General features: G+C 38.9%; 1 protein-coding gene across 1 annotated transcript in view; it reads right to left on the bottom strand.

Moving 5' to 3' along the window:
* LRRC1 (leucine rich repeat containing 1) overlaps positions 1-23210 on the bottom strand; it is a 127918-nt gene that overhangs the window by 35545 nt on the left and 69163 nt on the right. Inside the window, exons 3-4 of the mRNA XM_011960202.1 lie at positions 10457-10535; positions 6022-6111 (exon numbers count right to left, since the gene is read on the bottom strand). Of these exons, the coding sequence (XP_011815592.1) occupies positions 6022-6111; positions 10457-10535 (169 nt within the window). The remainder of the gene's footprint in view (positions 1-6021; positions 6112-10456; positions 10536-23210) is intronic.

Raw genomic sequence — 23210 nt, forward strand, 5'->3', positions numbered from 1 at the left:
GCAGTGGCGTGATCTCAGCTCACTGCAAGCTCCGCCTCCTGGGTTCATGTCATTCTCCTGCCTCAGCCTCCTGAGTAGCTGGGACTACAGGCACCCACCACCATGCCTGGCTAATTTTTTGTATTTTTAGTAGAGACGGTGTTTCACCGTGTTAGCCAGGATGGTCTTGATCTCCTGACCTCATGATCTGCCCGCCTCAGCCTTCCAAAGTGCTGGGATTACAGGCATGAGCCACCGGCGAGGACTTTTACAGTTTTAGCTCTCATATTCAGATCTCTGATTTTGATTTAGTTTTTGTGTCTGGTGTGAGGTAGGAGTATAACTTCATTCTTTTGTATGTTCATAGTCACTTTTCCCAACAACATTTGTTAAAAAGACTATTCTTTCTCCAATGAATTGTTTTGATACCTCTGTCAAAATCAATTAACGATATATGTAAGGATTCTGATGGGGCTTAAGATGAGTCGGTAGACAGACTTGTAGAGTACTGCTATCTTGACAATATTAAGTATCAACCCATGAACACACATTATCTTACCACTTAATTAGTCTTCTTTAATTCTTTCAATGATGTTTTATACGTTGCATGGACATGTCCTACATTTCTTCTGTTAAATTTATCCTGAGTATTTTATACTTTTTAGTGTTTTGTAAATAGAATTGTTTAATGTTGATATATAAAAATATAACTGATTTTTGTTTTGTAATCTTGTATCCTGCTATCTTCCTGAATTAATTTATTAGCTCTAATAATTTTTACAGATTTCTTAGGATTGTTTCTATATAAGATCATGTCATCTGAACAGTAACTCATTTTTAAAAAGTAAACACAAAGTGTGTGGCTTGAGTACAAACTGATACAACTGACCCCAAGAAAAATATTTTCAGTATCTTGAAAGACAAATACATTCACACACTGTACCAACATTTCAAAACTCCTTAAAACAAAATTATCCTTCCTGGCCTTACCAGTGGAATCTTACAAGTGTTTTTAGTGATAGTAAAGTAAAAAGCCATTATTTGCTAGGCACTGTTTTTAAGGGTATATCTAAAATATCAATTTTTTTTATTCAGATAGTTTTCTGAAAGCCCGTCCAAGACTTGGAACTCGACTGAGTAAGACCCCACTGCGTGCTATCCCGTGCCAACCAGCATCTGCAGTGACACAGAAAGTCATTCACTTAATTATGCCCCAACTGTTTCTAAAGAGGATTTAAGTAAGTCTTTTAAAATTGCAAATATGCAAAAAGGTTCATGAAACAACACTAGGGCCATGAAAGAGGGGAGACACTAATGTGTTCATTATGAGAAGCATGCAGTAAAGAAAATGCAGTATCTTCAAGGAAGAAACTAAGTTCAAATGCCAGCTCTACCACCTACCAGCAATGCACACCTGGGCAGATCACTTATCTCCATTTCACAGAGGAAGCTGATAAAGCTCAGGATGGGTAAAGCCAGCCTCAGGAGGAAGGGTGTCATGAGACAGTGTATGCATCTCAAAGAGTCCATACCCCACTGAGACTGTCAGCATCACCTCTCCCTTTATCGCACAAAAAGGAACACAGCTGTTCTCATTGATTATCAGAATTAGCTCTAAGCCTATGGGCAACAAAGGCAGGAAAATAAATGTTAGAAATGTTTATTAAAAAGGAATATTATTAAAAAGGAAGAAGCTTACCAGTTCTTTTGGTAAAGCATTTGTTTCCTTAAAAATAATTTATTTTCTCCCTAATAAGCTCCTTATATCAGAGATATTAAGCAATATTAATAGACTAATTATTTTTTCTTGGAAGGTTTCACAGCAACAGAAGCTGCTTTTTAAATAGTTGCTTCTTTTAAACAACTTTTTCTGGAAATTGAGTACAACTGCATTAGGCCAAAAAAGTGACAATACAGGAACAGGCTAAAGTGATCCTAGCATAAATCTTCCAGAATCTGAACATGACTGCCTATGATGTGATGTTGGAAGCAAGTGGAATAAAGGAGGCAATACTCTGCACCTTGTCACGTGTATTTGTTTAGTATGTGAGAACAATGCCAGGGTAGGTACAGACACAAACAGAGCTGGAAAACCAAGGTCCCTGTAGTACCAGAGTACAAGGTGATCCAAGTACATATACCAGTTATATACATACAATTAAGCAATGAACAACTACACTTCTGTGTAAAGACAAAGGACTAAAGTACTTATTGTGTGGGGAGTATGACGTGGGTCAGGGAACCTGCAAGTCTGGGATCTATTTCGCCTGTCAATCATTGGGGAAGGCATGATGAAAGAGGTAACATTTCAATCATTAAATGAAACACCGCAGCCAGTTTGGAAAGAGACAAGGCAGGTAAAAAATTTTAACATTCACCTGAACTGGAATAAGCAGGATGCAAAATGAATGAACGAATACAAATTACTGTAAAATAAAAATTAACAAAGTATATGAAAATCATACAAATGCACAAAAATAAACGATGCAGTACAAAAATAATCAGCGAGCCTACCCTATTCATGTCTTTGAACTGCACCATAGGAAGTGTTCCTTAAAATTTTTGCTTTGCAAACATTTATTCATTGACTTAATCCACCACCATTATAACTGCCATCCCTTACAGGTTCTCCAAAAATTAGGTAAATAATTATACCTCTTTTTATTAACATATTTATGTCAGTGTTTAGTATTAGAAGTGTTTTGGGTTTTTGCTTGGAAGTTTGATGATGTTTTTCTGATCAGAAATAGTCTCCAGTAACTTAACTCTTGTTTATATCAATTAGCCTGTGGTAAACTTGGCTTCATAATACTTTGTTTCACTTGATGTCACAGTTTTCAAGAAACTATGGATGATGTTACGTGAGGACTCACTGTGAATAACTGGGAATATTTAAGGATGAAATAAAAATATGTATTCTTTCCACTCATATGTACAATTTTTTTCAAACAGCTACCAGGTTATTAGTACATAAACACTTATTAAGATGTTTGGACCTACTTAATGAACTGTTAGATATCTCTAGGAGTATTAAAAGAAAGTTACTGAGCCCACAGGGGCCCCAGGAACCAACTGTCCTACGGCAATGGCAGCATGGAGTAGTGAAAAAACACAGGACCGGGACCTGGAGAGCCGTAGTCCAGTTCCAGTTCTGCCATCAACTCCTAAAAACTTCTTCAAATTAACTGACCATAGGCAAACCAAACACGTGATGGGAGAGATGTGTCCAGGTGCCCCCAGGTTCAAGGCACTGCAAGTCTGCTCACTCTATCTATATAAACACTTTTGCCCTCCCCCCTTAGTCTGAGTACCCCTGACCATCCCGAGGGGGCCCAAGTCCTTGAGACATCCATAGCTTTCCCAGTTAATGCCAACTACTGTGCTAGGTGCCAAGAGGAGAAATGAAGTCCTGTCTTCACTGATGCTTGAAAGGCCAATAATGCTAACGTAGTTTACCCATCTGACCACATAAGCAGAGGTAATTTATGCAAAGATTCCACATCAGACTCCACAAAGATAACACATCAAGCATTTAAATGGTCATTCCATGTCCTTTCAAATTTTGTGGAATATTAAACAGGTACGTCTTCTATGCAAAACAATTCTATCTCCGAGAAGTTGTACTGGTTACTAAATATTGGTTAACTAAATATTAAATGCTCTAAAGAAACTATTTGGGAATTCTTTGAGAAACAAATGAAGCCTTCCCACGAGGAAGCTTGCAAGTTTCAAATAATAATTTGCTTAAAATGTAGTACACTTATGCATATATGAGATTTCCTCAACAATTCACTGTCTCAAGTGCCTTTCCCACAAGGTCTTGGACATTAGGTGTGTCCAATCTTCTCCAAGGAAGAATTTGTTCTTTGATTGTTTCTTTCTGGTATGTGAGAACAGGCCATTATTTGAGCATGCATGAGGAAGAAATCATAGTTTCTTGCTACGGTTATAAAATTACTAACAACCAAGAATAGAAAACTCTCTCTTTTTCATTTAATTTCACAAACTGACCTAATAAGAATCAGTTAATTTCACGATCAAAGTGGCATTTTATTCAGTAAACAATCAGTATCCACAATGCTATAATGGTAACAGAAGCTGATTAAGTCTACAAACAAAACAAAAATGTCTTGAACTTTGACAAAAACAGGTACAGATATTAACAGAAAATATATAATAATGAACATTGTAAAAAATATATTCTAAAATTATACTTTCCATTAAAATAGTTCAGTAGAGGGGGAGAGGGACACTCTGGTTTAATAACATATTTTATCTCAAAGCATTAAGACTTTTTAAAAAAGACATAAAATGGGAAAAAAGGAGAGAGGTAGGAATCAGAGGCTAGAAAGGAGAACCATCTAGGCAGCTGTAGACTAAGAATGAATGGAAGGGAAGGTAACAAGGGAATTAAACTCCAGACATCCTGAGGAGCAAGAGGAGGACAGCGTCAGTTTGGGTGTTTAAACAGCTACTGTATTTAAGAATTTTTTGTGTTGGGGGGCAAAAAGGGGGCTGGGGTGTCGCTCTGTCACTCAGGCTGGAATTCAGTGGCACAATCACAGCTCACTGTAGCCTCAACCTTCCGGGCTCAAGTGATCCTTCCTCCTCAACCTTCCAAGTAGCTAGGACAACAGGCTTACACCACCAGGCCCAGCTGATTTTTTGTTTGTTTTTGTAGAGATGGGTTATCGTCATGTTGCCCAGGCTGGTCTTGAACTCCTGGGCTCAAGGAATCCTCCCACCTCAGCCTCCTGAAAGGCTGGGATTATAGGTGTGAGCCACCATGCCCAGCACAAAAGTTGTTACATTATAAATATCTGACACTTGATACAGCAAAAGTGAATTGTACATGCATGAAATTCACAATAGAATACCACTGTTTTCTCTGCAACTGATACCTTAAACCTAGAGTGTATCGAGGGTTTCCTGTCTTCTCCTCCTGAGAGTTTAAGGGCACAATTTTTAATTAGCAAGTCTAATGGCATAAAGATAAAACATCAGTGTGCATTTCAGAAAAACACCAACTTTCTGGCTGAACAGGTGTCAGCTAGTTGTCATTTGCCTAAAGAGGATGGGAAGGAGAGGGAAAAGCTGTCTACAAACATTCTTATAAACCTCTGGAAGGAGAACTTTTGCAAAACAGACATGTCAGATAGACTGTGCTCAACTGCTTACTGTGGTTCTCAAAGAGCAAGTTTCTATTTTGTCTTAGAACTTACGCAGGACAGGTACAAACAAGGAAAATCATTTATGATGGTAGGGAACACTGGTCTACCAGGTTAGGGCAGACAAGTCAGACCTTTATTTTTAAGAGGTTAAGCATGAGCTACTGCATCAACCTGATTTAACTCACTGTATGTCCTGGAAAAGTGACAAAGGTCTTCAAAGATAATTCAACTAGTTCATCTGTGGAAGGTATAACAGAACATTTATTCACCAGCATACACTGTCTTCAGTGGATTCTATTTCTTGCCATGACTAGGTTCTCCACAACCTCTAAGCCGGCAACATGGAATATGCCCATATCATTCCTTTCCTCTCCCAATTCCACTCACACTCTCCAAATACACCATTCTCATTCCCTATTCTTGGATCCACAGTTCACAAATACTGTCAGACGTAGCTGTTCTTTAGGGGCACATGCTTTACGTTTTTAATGGAGTTGTTTGTTGGCTCTTCAGCATGGTTTAAAATTACTGAGTGGTTGCTTCTACCAGTATTTACTGACCACCTACGTGACACATAGTACTTGGCTTAAATTAATTACTTTGCCATACATCAGTTTAAAGAGCACTTCCAAACAATTTAGGATTTTTACTAGTAACAAGTAGCAGCACCCTTTTTAACCAATAAAATTTAGGGACAATTAGATGCAAAAACATAGGAGGCTGACTATAATCTTTCTTGAAGATCACATTAAAGAATGAGTAAATGGCTTTCTGAGTAGACAAATAGGAGCTTTAAAAGGAAAGGAGGCTAGAGCCGATGATATAAACCCCCTTTCACCTCGATCCACCCAAACTTCACAAAAAAACTTACTTGCCAATATTTTCAGGTAGAGACTGCAGTGAGATGTCATTTACAGAAAGACATGTTAAATTCTGTAATTCAGGAAAGCTTTCTGGCAATCTAAAACAAAACAAACAAACAAACAAAAATGCTATAAATTAAAAAAGAAAAGTTCATGTATAGTGTATACCAAGCATAAATATAATGATTTATTCTATGTGCTAACTGAAATAACCTCCTAAAAATGACATTATATATGGCATGTTTGCCTTGTCTTCCTATAAATAAGACACTTGTAAGGAAAAAACAGACTTCATATACATAATAGATGTACAGGGGCATGATAAATACTTATTGTTATGGTGATCTAGAAATAATTAAAGTAGAAAGATACACAAGCTCTAAGAACAAAGGCCAAAGAAAATGTTGAGACTACTGAATACTTTATGAAAGAAAATGATGAATTATTGCTGCAGCTAAAAGTGCCTAAGAGTAAAAATACTTTATTGATTAGCAGAAACTAAAGAGAAAATTTCATCAGTCCATGAGATCATGAGATTATAATAAACACAGGACAGCTACTGCATAATTTTTCTTCCTGCAGTTTATAATACCTAGGGGAAAGCTACAGAGTACTTATTGATCCGCTGACAGACAGACAATTGCTACTTTCCTTTTTTTTTTTTTTTTTTTTCTGAGACAGAGTCTCACTCTGTTGCCCAGGCTGGAGTGCAGTGGCACAATCTCAACTCACTACAACCTCCGCTTTCCGGGTTCAAGTTAGTCTCCTGCCTTAGCTTCCTGAGTAGCTGGGATTACAGGCACGTGCCACCACGCCTGCCTAATTTTTGGATTTTTAAGCAGAGACAGGGGTTTCACCATGTTGATCAGGCTGGTCTCGAACTCCTGACCTAGTGATCCACCCACCTCGGCCTCCCAAAGTGCTGGGATTACAGGCATGAACCACCCTGACAATTGCTACTTTCTTAACATTTTTCTTTTAGTTCTATTTAAGTTGTCAACCACTTGAAATAATTTTATGTTTTACTATGTTCTACACAAAGGGATATTTTTTATATGTTCCTTAAACTCTACAGAATAACAAGGCTTCAAAATAAAATCATTATTTAAAATTTACAAAGAAAGTTTAGTTTCAATATTTCTATGGTTACCATATTGAGGGAGGGAAGGGAAAACCTAACTAAAGACAAAGGATCTCATTGCATTTAAAATGCTGAAGGTTATTAAACATAAAACTGCTAATAAAGACAACAGAACATATAAGTATCACTTTTTCTCAGTGAGGGAGAGATTTCTGGCTTTAGTGACGGTCTCTAGATTAGAATCTTTCATTTTTATCTTTCCAGGTTCCTTTTAAAAAAAGGCCTACGTAACATTACGTTTGATATTTAATATAGGTTAATTCCAAACTTCAAAACCAAATCCAGACCCACAAGGTCAAGGTATTAACTGGAATATTTATAATAACTGGAATTTGTTCTGAGGAACAGTTAACAGAGGTAAGATTTTTACTTATAATTCAAAAGATGCAACTTATCTGTTCTGCCTGAGTTTTTACCAGAAAGTATATATCATTTTATAATTTAAAAACTAGCTAAGATGTTCTTAAACACAAGAAAAATATAGTTTTAAATGGCTGATTTAAATAGGTGCTTTTTTACTGGCTATTAACACAAGAGCTAAACTAGTACAGGTGTGATTGAAGTACAGACCCAAGGTTTGGAGAAATGAACTGCAGTCTGAGCTTCCCACTCATTAGCTGTATGATCTTGAAAGGTAATTTAACCTACACGTGCCTCAGTTTCTTGAGCCATAATATAAGCCAAACTAAATCATTTTTAAGGTCCCTTCAACTCACAGATATCATCTTAATTCTTAAAAAAAAGCACACCTGCCAAATTAAAATGGCTTTACCTTAAGAAACCTGCCAAATAGAAAGCCAGAATTAAAACAAACAAAGCAGTAAAGCCTCACACAATCTAGGTGTGTTCCAGTTGAGACAGAACTGAAATAATAGTAAAGTCAAATGTCAGCAGACATCAGAAAATGAAAATCAAAAAAAATAGAAAAAAGGAAGAAGCAACTGCATGGTTAAAAAAAACCCAACAGCAACATAATGAGTATTTCCCAGCTTGCCAAATCCTGTAAGCTGCCTTCAGCTTAGTCCAGTTCAACAAACATTTACTGAGCACTTACTCCATTCCAGGAATACAAGTAACTTCCTCAGGTTGGTCAAGGAGTCTTGGTCAGAGAAAGAAGTTAAGGGTAAACTTCAAGTGTTATAGAAAAAGTACACAGAGAGCATTACGGGAGCCCAGAGGAGGGGCCCGAAAACGTGTATGATGTTCAAACTGCATCTTAAGGAAGGTGACAGGGTCGGTACTGTCAAGAAAACAGAGGCATGAAATGAACTAACTAGAAGCACTTTATATTACAGCAGAGACTGATGTTCAGCACAGGCAACTGAAGTCAATGAAGATGGAGAGACAGACCAGGGTCAGATGGAGGGGCAAGAAGAGGCTCACATAGCACAGGGAGGAGCTCTGACTATATCTTATAGAGATGGGAGTTATAGAAAGGTTTTAAGAGACAGCTGAATGGAAGACAGTGGGGAAAGAGGATAAGGTTGCAGGGACAGTGATAAGTAAGAAAGCTATTAGGGTATAACTTACTAGATTACTGTTTTTCAGTAATAAATGTTACATGTAACTTAATCACTATAATTCAAAGGAGGACAATCAGAAAAAGTTTTAAAAAGAAAACACATTTCTTTATTGGCAATAAGAAGGTATTGGAAAAATAAAACTAAATAGCGCATTCTCCAGCACTCCATACCCAAGAAGTCCCAAGCAATTTTGAAGTGGGTGAGATGACTCAGAAATTTTAGTTTAATCTTAATTTTCCTAGATGAAAAGAAAAAAGACAGAAAAGAAAGGAAGGGAAGAGCGCATTTCTTCTGAGGTTCCTTTCAGATTCTTAAGAAATCTTACAAATGGACCCACCTGGCCCAAAGAGACATCTAAAACAGATGCCCAAGGGCTATCTCTGCATTGCCACACAGGCACAATTCAGTTATCCTACTAACAAGATGCCTGGAAGCCAGTGGTCAGTGGACTCATAACTAAGCCAGGAGCCATAAGGAACAGCTCACAGCAATGCCACTCAGCCACGCCTGGGTAACAGACTGTGTCATACCAGGAAGGGTAAAGCTGGAATAAGTAGTAAAACTGACACAGTAGCTTTATTTGAAGGAAAACCAAAACAAAGAAATCCCCACAGCTATTGCTGTTTTTTTTTTTTTTTTTTTTTTTGAGACGGAGTCTCGCTCTGTCGCCCGGGCTGGAGTGCAGTGGCCGGATCTCAGCTCACTGCAAGCTCCGCCTCCCGGGTTTACGCCATTCTCCTGCCTCAGCCTCCCAAGTAGCTGGGACTACAGGCGCCCGCCACCTCGCCCAGCTAGTTTTTTTTGTATTTTTTAGTAGAGACGGGGTTTCACCGTGTTAGCCGGGATGGTCTTGATCTCCTGACCTCGTGATCCGCCCGTCTCGGCCTCCCAAAGTGCTGGGATTACAGGCTTGAGCCACCGCGCCCGGCCAGCTATTGTTAAAGAAATAATGATGTTCATAGGAGGTTTTTGTTTTTCTTGCTGTTGATGTTCGTTTGTTTTTAATGGAGAGTTAGAGGAAAGTTAAGACAGTAAAAGATAGTATGGCCGGGCGAGGTGGCTCGGGCCTGTAATCCCAGCACTTTGGAAGGCTGAGGTGGGTGGATCAGGAGGTCAGGAGATTGAGATCATCCTGGCCAATATGGTAAAACCCCATCTCTACTAAAAATACAAAAATTAGCTGGGCATGGTGGTGCACGCCTATAGTCCCAGCTACTCAGGAGGCCGAGGCAGGAGAATCACTTGAACCCAGGAGGTGGAGGTTGCAGTGAGCCGAGATCGTGCCACTGCACTCTAGCCTGGGTGACTGGGTGAGACTCCATCTCAAAAAAAAAAAAAAAAAAAAAAAGATAGTAAACATGTTTCACTACTGGACTACAAAAAAATAACTGTAATATGATTTCTCCTTGGAAAACTCTGGTGTAAGCTCTCTGGGAGTTTAGAAACCTGCCTTATCCCACAAGACAGATCAATGGGGGTTTATAAACTACTACAACTCTTCACATTGCTTCAGAAATGCACTCCTCCTCCTGTTTTGTACACTTCACTGTGCTGCACCTTATCCCTACAACATCCTTTGAGGATTCTATCAATAGAATAGTGTGCCTTTCATTGTACAGGGCTATTTATAAAGAAGTATCTGTGAAAGTCAACCATCTGTGATAAAGATAGTGAGCCATCTAGGTACCTCCAAGATGGTTAACCTGACTGTGTTCTTTGCTTGGCTCTCAAAAAAGATATCCTTACTACTATAGATAGAAAACTAAGCAGAAAGCTTACCTAGTCAGTGGGTTTCCGCTGAAGTCAGCTACCTGCAGTGCTTTACAGAATGAAATGCTTTCTGGAATTTCAGGAATCTCTGCAGGAGTAGAGAAAATGTCTATAATTTGCCACCATTATTAACAGTTTTCATCATTCTCAAGATAGATCACACTCACAAGAGAACAGCTGGAAATGCCTACCTCCATTCAAACATGACCTAGATTTATAAAGTATTTTAATACATTTATATTTGCTTTTCTAAGATAAGATATATTCTTAACAGAAGCACATTAAAGAAAAATATTAAAAACATCAAATCTCTAACAAAATTATAGCTATAGGAGGAATAAGTTCTAGTGTTCTATGGCAGGGATCCCCAACCCCTGAGCTACGAACCAGTACCTGTGAGGAACTGGGATGCACAGCAGGAGGTGAGTGGTGGGCAGGTGAGCGAAGCTTCATCCATATTTATAGCCACTCCCCATCACTTGCATTACTGCCTGAGCTCCACTTCCTGTCAGGTCAGCGCCCACATTAGATTCTCGTAAGAGCATGAGCCCTATTGTCAACTGCCCATGCAAGGGATCTAGGTTGTGTGCTCCTTATGAGAATCTAATGCCTGATGATCTGATCTGTCTCCCATCAACCCCAGATGGGACTGTCCAGTTGCAGGAAAACAAGCTCAGGTCTCCCATTGAATCTACCTTATGGTGAGCTGCATAATTATTTCATTATATATTACAATGTAATAATAATAGAAATAAAGTGCACAGTAAATGTAACGAGCTTGATTTGTCCCAGAACCATTTCCCACACTGGTCTATGGAAACACTGCTCATATGATTTGGTTGTGTCCCCACCCAAATCTCATCTTGAATTCCCATGTGTTGTGGGAGGGACCCGGTAGGAGGTAACTGAATCATGGGGGCAGGTCCTTCTCGTGCTGTTCTCATGATAGTGAGTAAGTCTCATGAGATCTGATGGTTATTATAAGGGGGAGTTTTCCTGCACAAGCTCTCCTTGCCTGCCGTCATCCACGTAAGATGTGACTTGCTCCTCCTTGCCTTCCACCATGACTGTGAGGCCTCCCTAGCCACATGGAACTGTAAGTCTAATTAAATCTCTTTCTTTTGTAAATTGCCCAGTCTCAGGTATGTCTTTATCAGCAGCATGAAAACAGACTAATAGACTAAATTAGTACCAGTAGAGTGGGGTGCTGCTGAAAAGACACCCAAAAATGTGGAAGTGACTTTGGAACTGGTTCACAGGCAGAGGCTGGAGCTGTCTGGAGGGCTCAGAAGACAGGAAAATGTGGGAAAGTTTGGAACTTCCTAGAGATTTGTTGAAGGGCTTTGACCAAAAGCCTGATAGCAATATGGACAATCAAGTCCAGGCAGAGATGGGAGATGAGGAACTTGTTGGGAACTGGAGCAAAGGTGACTTGTTATGTTTTAGCAAAGAGACTGGCAGCATTTTGCCCCACCCTAGAGATTTGTGGAACTTTGAATTTGAGAGAGATGATTTAGGTATCTGGTGGAATAAATTTCTAAGCAGCAAAACATTCAAGAGTTGACTTGGGTGCTGTTAAAGGCATTCAGTTTATAAGGGAAGCAGAGCATAAAAGTTTGGGAAATTTACAGGCTGACAATGTGACAGAAAAAAAAAAAAACATTTTCTGAGGAGAAATTCAAGTTGGCTGAAGAAACTTGCATAAGTAAGGAGAAGCTGAATGTTAATCCCCAAGACAATGACGAAAATGTCTCCAGGGCATGTCAAATGTCTTTATGGCAGCCCCTCCAATCACAGGCCCAGAGGCCTAGGAGAAAATTGTATCCTGGGCCTGGTCCAGGGTCCCCATGCTGTGTGCAGTCTAGAGACCTGGTACCCTGCATCCCAGCCACTCTAGCTCTGACCAAAAGGGGCCAAAGTATAGCTTGGGCTGTTGCTTCAGAGGGTGGAAACCCCAAACCTTGGCAGCTTCCATGTAGTGTTGAGCCTGCGGGTGCACAGAAGTCAAGAATTGAGGTTTGGGAACCTCTGCCTAGATTTCAGAAGATGTATGGAAATGCCTGGATGCCCAGACAAAAGTTTGCTGCAGGGCCAAGGCCCTCATGGGAAACCTCTGCTAGGGCAGTGCAGAAAGGAAATGTGGGGTTGGAGCCCCCACACAGAGTCCCTCCTGGGGCAGTGCCTACTGGAACTGCGAGAAGAGGGCCATCATTCTCCAGACCCCAGAATGGTAGATCCACCGACAGCTTGCACCATGCACCTAGACAAGCCACCAGACAGTCAAGGCCAGCCTGTGAAAGCAGCCAAGTGAGGGGCTATACCCTGCAAAGCCACAGGGGCAAAGCTGTCCAAGACCATGGGAACACACCTCTTGCATCAGCATGACCTGGATGTGAGACACGGAGTCAAAGGAGATCATTTTGGAGCTTTAAGATTTGACTGCCCTGCTGGATTTTGGACTTGTATGGGGCCTGTAGCTCCTTTGTTTTGGTTAATGTCTCCCATTTGGAATGGATGTATTTATTCAATGCCTGTACTCCCATTGTATCTAGGAAGTAACTAACTTGCTTTTGATTTTACAGGCTCATAGATGGAAGGGACTTCCCTTGTCTTGGATGAGATTTGGACTGTGGACTTTTGAGTTAATGCTGAAATGAGTTAAGAGTTTAGGGGACTGTTGGGAAGGCATGATTGGTTTTGAAATGGGAGGACATGAGATTTGGGAGGGGCCAGAGGCAGAATGATATGGTTTGGCTATGTCCCCTCCCAAATCTCATCTTGAATTCCCATGTGTTGTGGCAGGGATCCGGTAGGAGGTAACTGAATTATGGAGGAAGGTCGTTCCGAGCTGTTCTCATGACAGTGAGTAAGTCTCACAAGATCTGATAGTTATTGTAAGGGGGAGTTTCCCTGCACAAGCTCTCTTTGTCTGCCGTCATCCACATAAGATGTGACTTGCTCCTCCTTGTCTTTTACCATGATTGTGAGGCCTCCCTAGTCAGATGGAACTGTGAGTCAAATTAAACCTCTTTCTGTTTTAAACTGCCCAGTCTCAGATATGTCTTTATCAGCAGTGTGAAAATGGACTAATACAACTGTCTTCCACAAAACCGGTCCGTGGTGCCAAAAAAGTTGAGAACTGCTGTTGTACAGCACTATAAGATGACTACAGTTAACAATAATATATAGTTTCAAATGGGTGAAAGGAGGATATTGAAAGTTCCTAACACAAAGAAATGATAAATGCTTTAGACGAGTATGTTAATTACCCTGGTCTGATCACAATATACTATATGTATCAAAGCATCACTATGTACCCATACATATGTACAATTATTTAACAGATTAAATAATAAAATAACAAAAACCACTACTACCACCACCAAGTCCCACCACTCTATCAAAAGCACTGATGGCATTCTGTTGTAATTACCATTAAACTTTTTTTTCCTTATGTTTTCATGTGGTGGTATCAGTACCAGGTATTCTAAAGTAATATACTTTTAAATTATGAATTTTTTTCTGATTATAAACATAAGTATTTGGAAAATATACAAAGAAGAAAATAAACACCACCAACACTCTCATCACCTAGAGGTAATCTTTTATTGTGATTTTTTTTTAACTTATCACATACACACGTGTGTACACACATATACACACACACAGAATATGTGTATAAACAGATTATATTTCACAATACTAAGTTCATGATAATTTGTTTTTTGCACTTCACATTACTTTACAAGCTTTTTTCTCCTATCATTTTTCCAAGTAGTTTGCTGTTCTTAATGGCAGAAAAGCACATTGTATATATTTTCATACTTCATTTAATCAATCCTCCACTGTTGGGCATTTAGGTTGTTTCAAAGTTCCTGATGTTATATTTATGTGCATTCCTGATTATTTCCTTAGGCTATGTTCCCAGAAGTAGAATTACTGTGTCAAAGGCATTAACATCTCTACAGCGCTTGAAAAATATTGTTAAATTGCTTTTGCGAGGAGCAACTTATGCCTACTTATACTTTCATCAGCCTGTACAAGATGCCCTATTCAACATCTCTCCTCCTCTTTTCTTTCTGTTATATTAAAAAAAAATGCCAATTGTATTGCTAAAATAGTATGGCAACATTTTATTTTATATTCTTTTTATTACTAATGCAGCTGAATATTTTCCCCCATATTTACTGGCCTTTAAATATTGTGATTTTTAAATGACCAAAGTTGTTATTTTAAATTCCTTTCTTGATACAAAACTTGAGATTATAGCTTTTGGGCCTTTAAAAGGTTAGTCTGTAGCATTTAACTTCAAAAATTCATTTATTTTGGACGTATTAACATTGAGAAGGGCTAAAATAGAAAGATTTATCCTGGTTCTTGCTGTTTCTTCCACCAGTCTGACTAATGCAATCTGAGCCAAAACATACTTAATATTTCTAAATTGTGGGTGGCAGGGAAAAGGGAGAATTAAAGGGAAAATGGATGTCTCGCTCCAACAGCCTCACAGGAATCAGATGCTTCATGAAAGATTTTAGTTCAAATTTAAAAGTGTAAAACATCTGGATCTATGCTGACATTTTCCTCACACTATTTTCTGCCTTGCATGGTCAAATGAGGTAGTGAAAAACAAACATTATCGTCCTAGTTTATATAAATATAATCGCTTATTTATGAAAGTAATAGCATAAATATAATAGCTTATTTGTGAAAGTAGGACCATAGTGTTTGTTTTATATATATATATATAGCTGTTGAATCTATAGTTTAATCTGGAATCGATTTTTAAAACTCACGAACATTTGTGGACCCTTAGTACAGATTCAGCTGTAGCCCTTTTATATACATTATCTTATTTAATCTCCTCAAAATAAACTATTTTAACTTTCATTATACAGAATGGACACTAAGGCTCAGAGAGACGAAGTGACTCACCCATCACTACCCGTCTATTTCACGGAGTGCTGGCCCTCCCACGTTCAAGTCATGGCACCACCATGCTTAAGAATAAACAAGCAAATTCATTACAGGATGAGCATCACTGTTCAGGCAAGTGAGGCCACGCCATGCCATTGGCTTGCCATGATCTGAAAAGCGCTGGTCAGCCTGAATACTCCATGATAGTCTCTCTTGTTGTCGCTATTTTTGGTTCTGAGGAGCAGTCTATAAGGCTGAGAAAAGAGATGCCTCGTTATCTCAGCACAATAAAGGCCACATATGACAAATACACAATGAACATCATCTGGAATGAAGAAAAGCTAAAAGCTTTTTTTCTAAGATGTAGACAAGAATATCTACTCTCGCCACTTTTATTCAACATAGTACTGAAAGTCCTGCCCAGAGAGATTAGGCAAGAGAAAGGAATAAAGGGCATCCAAACTGGAAAAGCAGAAGCTAAATTGTCCTTGTTTGCAGATGACATAATTTTACACATAGAAAACCCTAAAGACTCCATAAAAAACCTGTGAGAATTAGTAAATACAATAAAGTTGCAGGATACAAAATCAACATAGAAAAATCAGTAGCATTTCTATACACCAATTGTGAACTACCTAAATAAGAAATTTTTAAAAATCAATCCCATTTATAATAGCTACAAAAAATAAAATACCTAGGAATAAATTTAACCAAATAGGTAAAAAATCTCTACAATGAAAACTATAAAACACTGATGAAAAAAACTGAAGAGGATACAAATAAAGGGAAAGATATACTGTGTTTATGGGTTAGAAGAATTAACATTGTGGCCAGGCATGGTGTCTCACGCCTGCAATCCCAGCACCTTGGGAGGTCAAAGCAGGCAGATCACTTGAGGTCAGGAGTTTGAGACCAGACTGGCCAACATGGTGAAACTCCATCTCTACTAAAAATACAAAAATTAGCCAGGAGCAGTGGCACATGCCTATAATCCCACCTACTCTGGAGGCTGAGGCAAGAGAATTCTTTGAACCTGGGAGGCCAAGGTTGCAGTGATCTGAGAACACACCACTGAACTCCAGCTTGGGTGACAGAGCAAGACTGTCTCCAAAAAAAAAAAGGAAAAAGAAAAAAATTGTTAAAAGTGTCCATACTACCCAAAGCAATCTATAGATTTAATGCAATTGCTATCAAAATACCATTGATATTCTTCATAGAAATAGAAAAAACAATCCTCTAATTCTTACAGAACTATAAAAGACCCCAAAAAGCCAAAGTAACGCTAAAGAAAAAGAACAAAGCTGGAAGCAACATACTACCTGACTTCAAAAGGATGCAAAGAAAAGGAAATTCTTACACACTGTTGGTGAGAATGTAAATTACTATACTACAAAGCAATAGTAACCTAAACAGTATGGTACTAGCAGAGAAACTGACACATTGACCAATGAAATAGAGAACCCAGAAATAAATCCACCCACTACAAATTGGGTTCAGTGTATACTGCTTGGTTGATGGTTGAACCAAAATCTCACAAATCACCACTAAAGAACTTACTCATGTAACCAAATACCACCTGTTCCCCAAAAACCTATGGAAATTAAAAATTTTAAAAAAAGAGAGAGAGAAATAAATCCACTCATTTACAGTCAACTGATTTTTGACAAAGGTGCCAAAAACACACATTGAGTGTGCTGGAAAATCTGGATATCCACATGCAGAAGAATGAAACAAGATTCCCTATTTCTTTCTCACCATATATAAAAATTGACTCAAAATGGGTTAAAGCCTTAAATGTAAGACCTGAAACTATGCAACTACCAAAGGAAAACAAGAGGAATGCTTCATGGCATTGGTCTGGGCAAGGATTTCTTTGGACAAGTCCTCAAAAGCACATTCAACAAAAGCAAAAAACAGGCCAGGCGTGGTAGCTCATACCTGTAATCCCAGCACTTCAGCAAGCCAAGGCGGCAGATCACCTGAGGTCAGAAGTTCGAGACCAGCCTGGCTAACATGGCGAAACCCCGTCTCCACTAAGAATACAAAAATTAGCTGGGCATGGTGGCGCGTGCTTGTAATCCCAGCTACTCAGGAGGTTGAGTCGGGAGAATTGCTTGAACCTGGGAGGCAGAGGTTGCAGTAAGCCAAGATCACGACACTGCACCCCAGCCTGGGCAACAAGAGTGAAACTCCGTCTCAAAAAACAAAACAAAACAAAACAAACAGACAGATGGGATTTTATCAAACTAAAAAGCTTCTTCACAGCCAAGAAAAGACTCAACAGAATGAAGAGACAACCTACAGAATGACAGAAAATATTTGCACACTAGGCATCTGACAAGGGATTGTTAATATCCAGAATACAGAAAAAACTCAATAGCAAAAAAGAAAAATTCGATTTTTAAAAATGGGCATAAGATCTGATCTGAATGACATTTCTCAAAAGAAGACATACAAATGGCTAACAAGTACAAGAAAAAAATGCCCAGCATTACCAATCACAAGGGAAATGCAAATCAAAACCACAATGAGATATCGTCTAACCCCAGTTATTATAGCTATTGTCAAAAAGACAAAAAATAACAAATACTGGCAAGGATGCAGAGAAAAGAGAACTCTTACACACTGTTGATGGGAATGTAAATGAGTACAGCCATTATGAAAAACTATGGCGGTTCCTCAAAAAATTCAAAATGGAACTACCATATGATCCAGCAATCCCACTACCAGACACATATCTCAAGGATATGAAATCAGCATATTGAAGATATATCTGCACTCCCATGTTTGTCACAGCATTATTCACAAGAGTCAAGATATGGAATCAACTTAAGTGTCCCTCAACAGACGAATGGATAAAGAAAATGTGTATATTTCACACAATATACTATTCAGCCATAAAAAAGAATGAAATCATGCCATTTGAGACAACATAGATAAGCCTGGAGGACATTATTTAAGTGAAATAAGTCGGACTCAGAAAGACAAATGTCACATAATCTCACTCATATGTGTAATCTAAAGGAGTTGATCTCATATAAGTAGCAAGTTGAATAGTGATTAAGAGAGCCTGGGAAGGGTGGTGCGGTGAAGGGGATGGGAAAAAGGCTAACAGGTACAAAGTTACAGTAAGATAAGAGGAATAAGTTCTACAGTTCCATTCCACAGTATGCATGGTAACTAGAATAAACAATAATATATTAAATTCAAAATAACTAAAAGAGAAGATTTTGAACAATCTCACCACAAAGAAATTATAAATGTTGAGGTCACACATATGCTAACTACCCCGATTTGATCAATATGTATTGAATAAAAGTATCAAAACACCACACTGCACTTCATAAATATGTACAATTATGTGTCAATTAAAGATAAAACTAAAAAAGACACCTCCTAATAAATTACAGCACTGAGAAAGAAAAATTTGAAAAGAGGTGTCTCACAAGTACAGAGGAAGAGGATGAAGCCACACATTAAAATATAGATTTTACAGTGTGGCTTACTACTCTATCAACAAAAAATAAAAATCAAAGAAGCAGAGGGTAAAGACGAAAGGTATGTCTGTTAGGTAGGTAGAAGGCTTCAATATTGCTCAGAGTAACAGAAGCATCACTGAGACCTGAGAAGATGGGCCAACCGAGAAATCACATGAATGGTAGCTGTAAGAAATTCTGGTTGAGCTGGTCCAGAATTCAGGGATCAGGGGATAATAAAAACAACTGCCAGAAAACACAGCTGGACTAAGCCCAGACACAGCTGATCTAGAAGTCTGGTTTATAGGAAGGTGAATTCTCTCTCCAGGCTAAACTGCTTGTATACATAAAGTAGCAGATAGTAAACAGAACGCAAGTCTCCTGACTCCCAACACCACTTCTTTCCATCACATGCATGTTCCTAACTTGACCCTTTGAATATATTTGCCTATAAAATAAAAACTTTAGACAAGAAAGGCAATAGTGTGGGTTAAAGGGTCTTGATTGCTGGTTTGCTTTAAGCAAGTTGCTTACCCTGAAACACTCAGCTAACATGTCAAATCCTCAGGGGCACTTTCCTTGAACTCCAAGATTAGATTGGGTTCTCCAGTTCTCAAGTTCCTTGGGGTTCACGTTTGTAAGATCTGTTACAGTTTTAATTAACTAATTGTTTGATGATGGTAAATCTCCCTTACTAAACTCTAAGGTCCCCGGGGAAGAGAGACCATGTTGGCCTTGTCAGTTGCAATTTCTCCAGAGCCCACACAGTATTAAGTATATTGTAAGCAGTCCATAGGTCCTGAAGGAATGGACAAGAAAACAGATGCAACAAAGACTATATGAGAACATTGTTCTTTCATGTGATATATAGTATCTCTATTTTACCACTAAGAAAACCGCTTAGTGCCAGATCTCTTACAAGAGATACTATACAGCTTGCAGGTTATTCCCACCTGAAATCACATTTAACTGATTCCCAAATGTTCTGCTGCGGACAAATGTGAGGTTTAAAACTAAATGTATGAAGAAAAAAAAAAAAAATCTTCTCAATGAGGTCTAGCCTGACCACAATACCCCATTAAAAATTGTAATTTGGATATTTCCCCCACAACCCACCATCTCCCTCTTTGACACTCACATCCAATTTCCAAATCCTTTTGGTATTCTCTGATTGTTTTTCCTCTCCATCTTCTGTCCCTTCCTATTATTATCAACCTAGTTCAGGCCCCAATCTACTGGATGATGACAATAGCTTCTTAAATGGTCTCTCTCTGTATTCAATTTGTCCTCCATCAAATCTGAACAGCCATAACAGCAATATCTGCACCAGTTTTCTGCACTTACTAGGTTTGTGCCCCTGGGTAAACTACTTGTCTGTGCCTCAATTTCCTTATCTATAAAATAGATCATCGGCAAGTATTTTTAAATAATGCTAGTATATTATCATGTTAAGTGCTGCAGGAGTTGAGAACGGAGGAAGCCAGACAAAGGACCCTGTTATGCTTTGAATCAAATAAATAAGAGCAAAGGAGAAGCACAGGCATGAATGTGATATTTGATGCACAGTGATGAGAGGGTGATCCCTAGGGAATGATGGTACAGTCTGCCTGAACAACAGGGTATCAAAATGAGAGTATCTGGAGAGAAGGCTGGAAAGATCTCTTGATAGCAGATTACCATACGCCAGCTTGATCTGTTCACAATTAATCTGCTAGACAAGGAGTTCCCTCTCCTATAAAAAAAGATGATACTGACACCTCCAACTTACAATCTAAGTAGGATAAAGGGGGGTAAAGTAAATGGCACACTAGAACACTGGGTGAGGGGATCAAAAGAGATGACCACTGTTTTCCATTCAAGGCCAAATAATTTGAAGAGTAGCATCATACTGGCTGGGCATAGTGGCTCACGCCTGTAATACCTGCACTTTGGAAGGTCAAGGTGGGCAGATCACTTGAGGTCAGGAGTTCGAGACCAGCCTGGGCCAACATGGGGAAACCCGTCTCTACTAAAAATACAAAAATTAGCTGGGCGTCATGGTGCATGCCTGTAATCCCAGCTACTCCTCGGGAAGCTGAGGCAGGAGAATCGCTTAAACCCAGGAGGTAGAAGTTGCAGTGAGCCAAGATTGGGCCACTGTACTCCAGCCTAAGGGACTCTGTCCCCAAAAAAAAAAAAAAGAGTAGCATTACCAATAGAAACAACATTTAGAGGGCTTTTGCTAGTTTTAACTATTTGAGAAGCAATAATGATTAAACCCTAAATAAGCATCTATGTAACTTAGAGTATTAGAAATACTTATTATTATATAGTTAACATACTAATAATACTTAGTACTATTAATGAGATTTCCATCTGCTCATTAAGGAATGTAACCCAAAATTACTACGTGCCAATGCTCAGTTCAAGCTTTTACATAAGGTGAAACCAAAAAAAATATTTTTTTTTGGTAAGACAGGGTCTCGTTTTGTTGCCCAGGCTAGAACGCAGTGGCGCAATCTTGGCTCACTGCAGCCTTGATCTCAAGGCTCCAATAATCCTCCCACCTCAGCCCCTGCCAAGTAGCTGGGACTACAGGTGCACGCCACCGTGCCCAGCTAATTTTAAAATGTTTTGTAGAGACAGGGTCTCACTATCTTGCCCTAGCTAGTCTCAAACTCCTGGGCTCAAGCAACACTCCCGCCTAAGCCTCCTAAAGTGTTTGGGATTACAGGTGTGTGCCACCACCCCTGGTAAAAAATAAATAAATAAATAAAAATAAAATGAAAAATAAAAATAAAATTAATCATACTTTTCATTAATTCAAACTGGGCTTGTTCTACATACACCAAGAATAAAAGCATAAAATTTGATATTTATAAAATGTCTAAGAATGATTGTAAAATTAATTTTTTTCCTACAACTTTCTTAAGCTAACCTTTAATTCTGACCCACTCTAAGCTATTATTATTTCTGAATTAGAATTGCTTTCAATTACTGAGATTTATAGTCATACTTTAGAAATAAAAACATGAAATCTGTAGTTTAGCAATATAAACATTACTACAGCCTGTACATAGAAAACTCATAATCAGCCCTAAGCTCTGTCCATGCAAAGTCTCCTTCAATGCCGCCAGGAGAACAGTCCTGGCGCTACTTGCCAGAGGGCTTCTGAGAGAATAGTTTTCACAACAGATACCATCACTTAAAAAGTGATTTAAAAGGATATTCCCTGCCCTCCTGGTACTCATTCATATTCTTTCCTCAGCAGCCGTTTTTGAACACGCCAGGTTGAGATTTCACCCCACTGTATCCTAAAAGTAATGTCTAAGCTTACTCTGTATACTTCTGTAACAAATTCGGGCTTTTTTCCCCACATCCCCAGAATCCTTAAGGTGTACTCATGACCTTTTCTGAAAAGCTATCACCATTTTGGAGTCCCTCTTGTGATGGAGACAGACTGGATTAAGTGATTTCTCAAGTTCCTTCTAGGTATATGTGAGTTCGGAAACTCCTGGGCATTTCCTTTGGGAAGGACTATGGGGAGACAGCCTCTGTTTGGTCTAGACAGCAATGTAAATTCTTTTTGAATAAATCAGTTACTCACTGGTATCTCTTCTTGTTCTATATAAATAGCCTCTCTTCTCCTCCTGGCTTCACGACCTATCTGATGCTAGTAAATTATTATACTAGGTTCCTTCCACTGGGCATACCGTGAAATGCAAATCAAAACAAAACTTAAGTCTTACATATTTTTTGTGGCTATTCTCTAAGATCACCAAATATTTGTTGATGGCATTTGGCAAAAGAAAGTTAAATAAAAAAAACTAAATGGCTTAAAGAAAGCAAATTATTACCTTCTTCAAGTAATTTGTCTTTTTGTAAAATCACAAAAGATAACACTGCAAACCTCAGGACCTATGATATAGAAGGTAAGTTGAAGTTTTACTACTGAAAACGGGGCAAGCACTATTTAAGCAACCACCCACACTTTTTGCATTAAGATGCCTGTGTTTGCCTAATTAGTACAAGGGGCTAACAAGGCCAGGGTCCTGGATTCGGCCCAGGCGCAAACCAATTTCTTTCTCCTGGTTCCAGCCTCACTGCACTCAGAGGCCCCTTTACCACCCTGATCATAAAACTGCAGCGGCAGAACTTTACTGAGTGCCTACTAAGTGTAAGGCACAATTGTGAACACTTTGCAAAAATGAACTCATTTAAACCTTCACAAAAACGTTAAGGAGGTACTATTACTATCATCTCCATTCTCCGAATCAGCAAACTGAGGCACCAAATGGGTAAGGGCCTTGCCCAAGTTTACACAGCTGGTAAGTGGGAAGGCCAGGATTTGGCCCTATGCCATCTGAGTTCTGCCCCATGATCTTGCCCACAAA

Source organism: Colobus angolensis, unplaced genomic scaffold (genome assembly GCF_000951035.1).
Source record: "Colobus angolensis palliatus isolate OR3802 unplaced genomic scaffold, Cang.pa_1.0 Scaffold51, whole genome shotgun sequence".
In the NCBI taxonomy this organism is placed as follows: Eukaryota; Metazoa; Chordata; class Mammalia; order Primates; family Cercopithecidae; genus Colobus; species Colobus angolensis.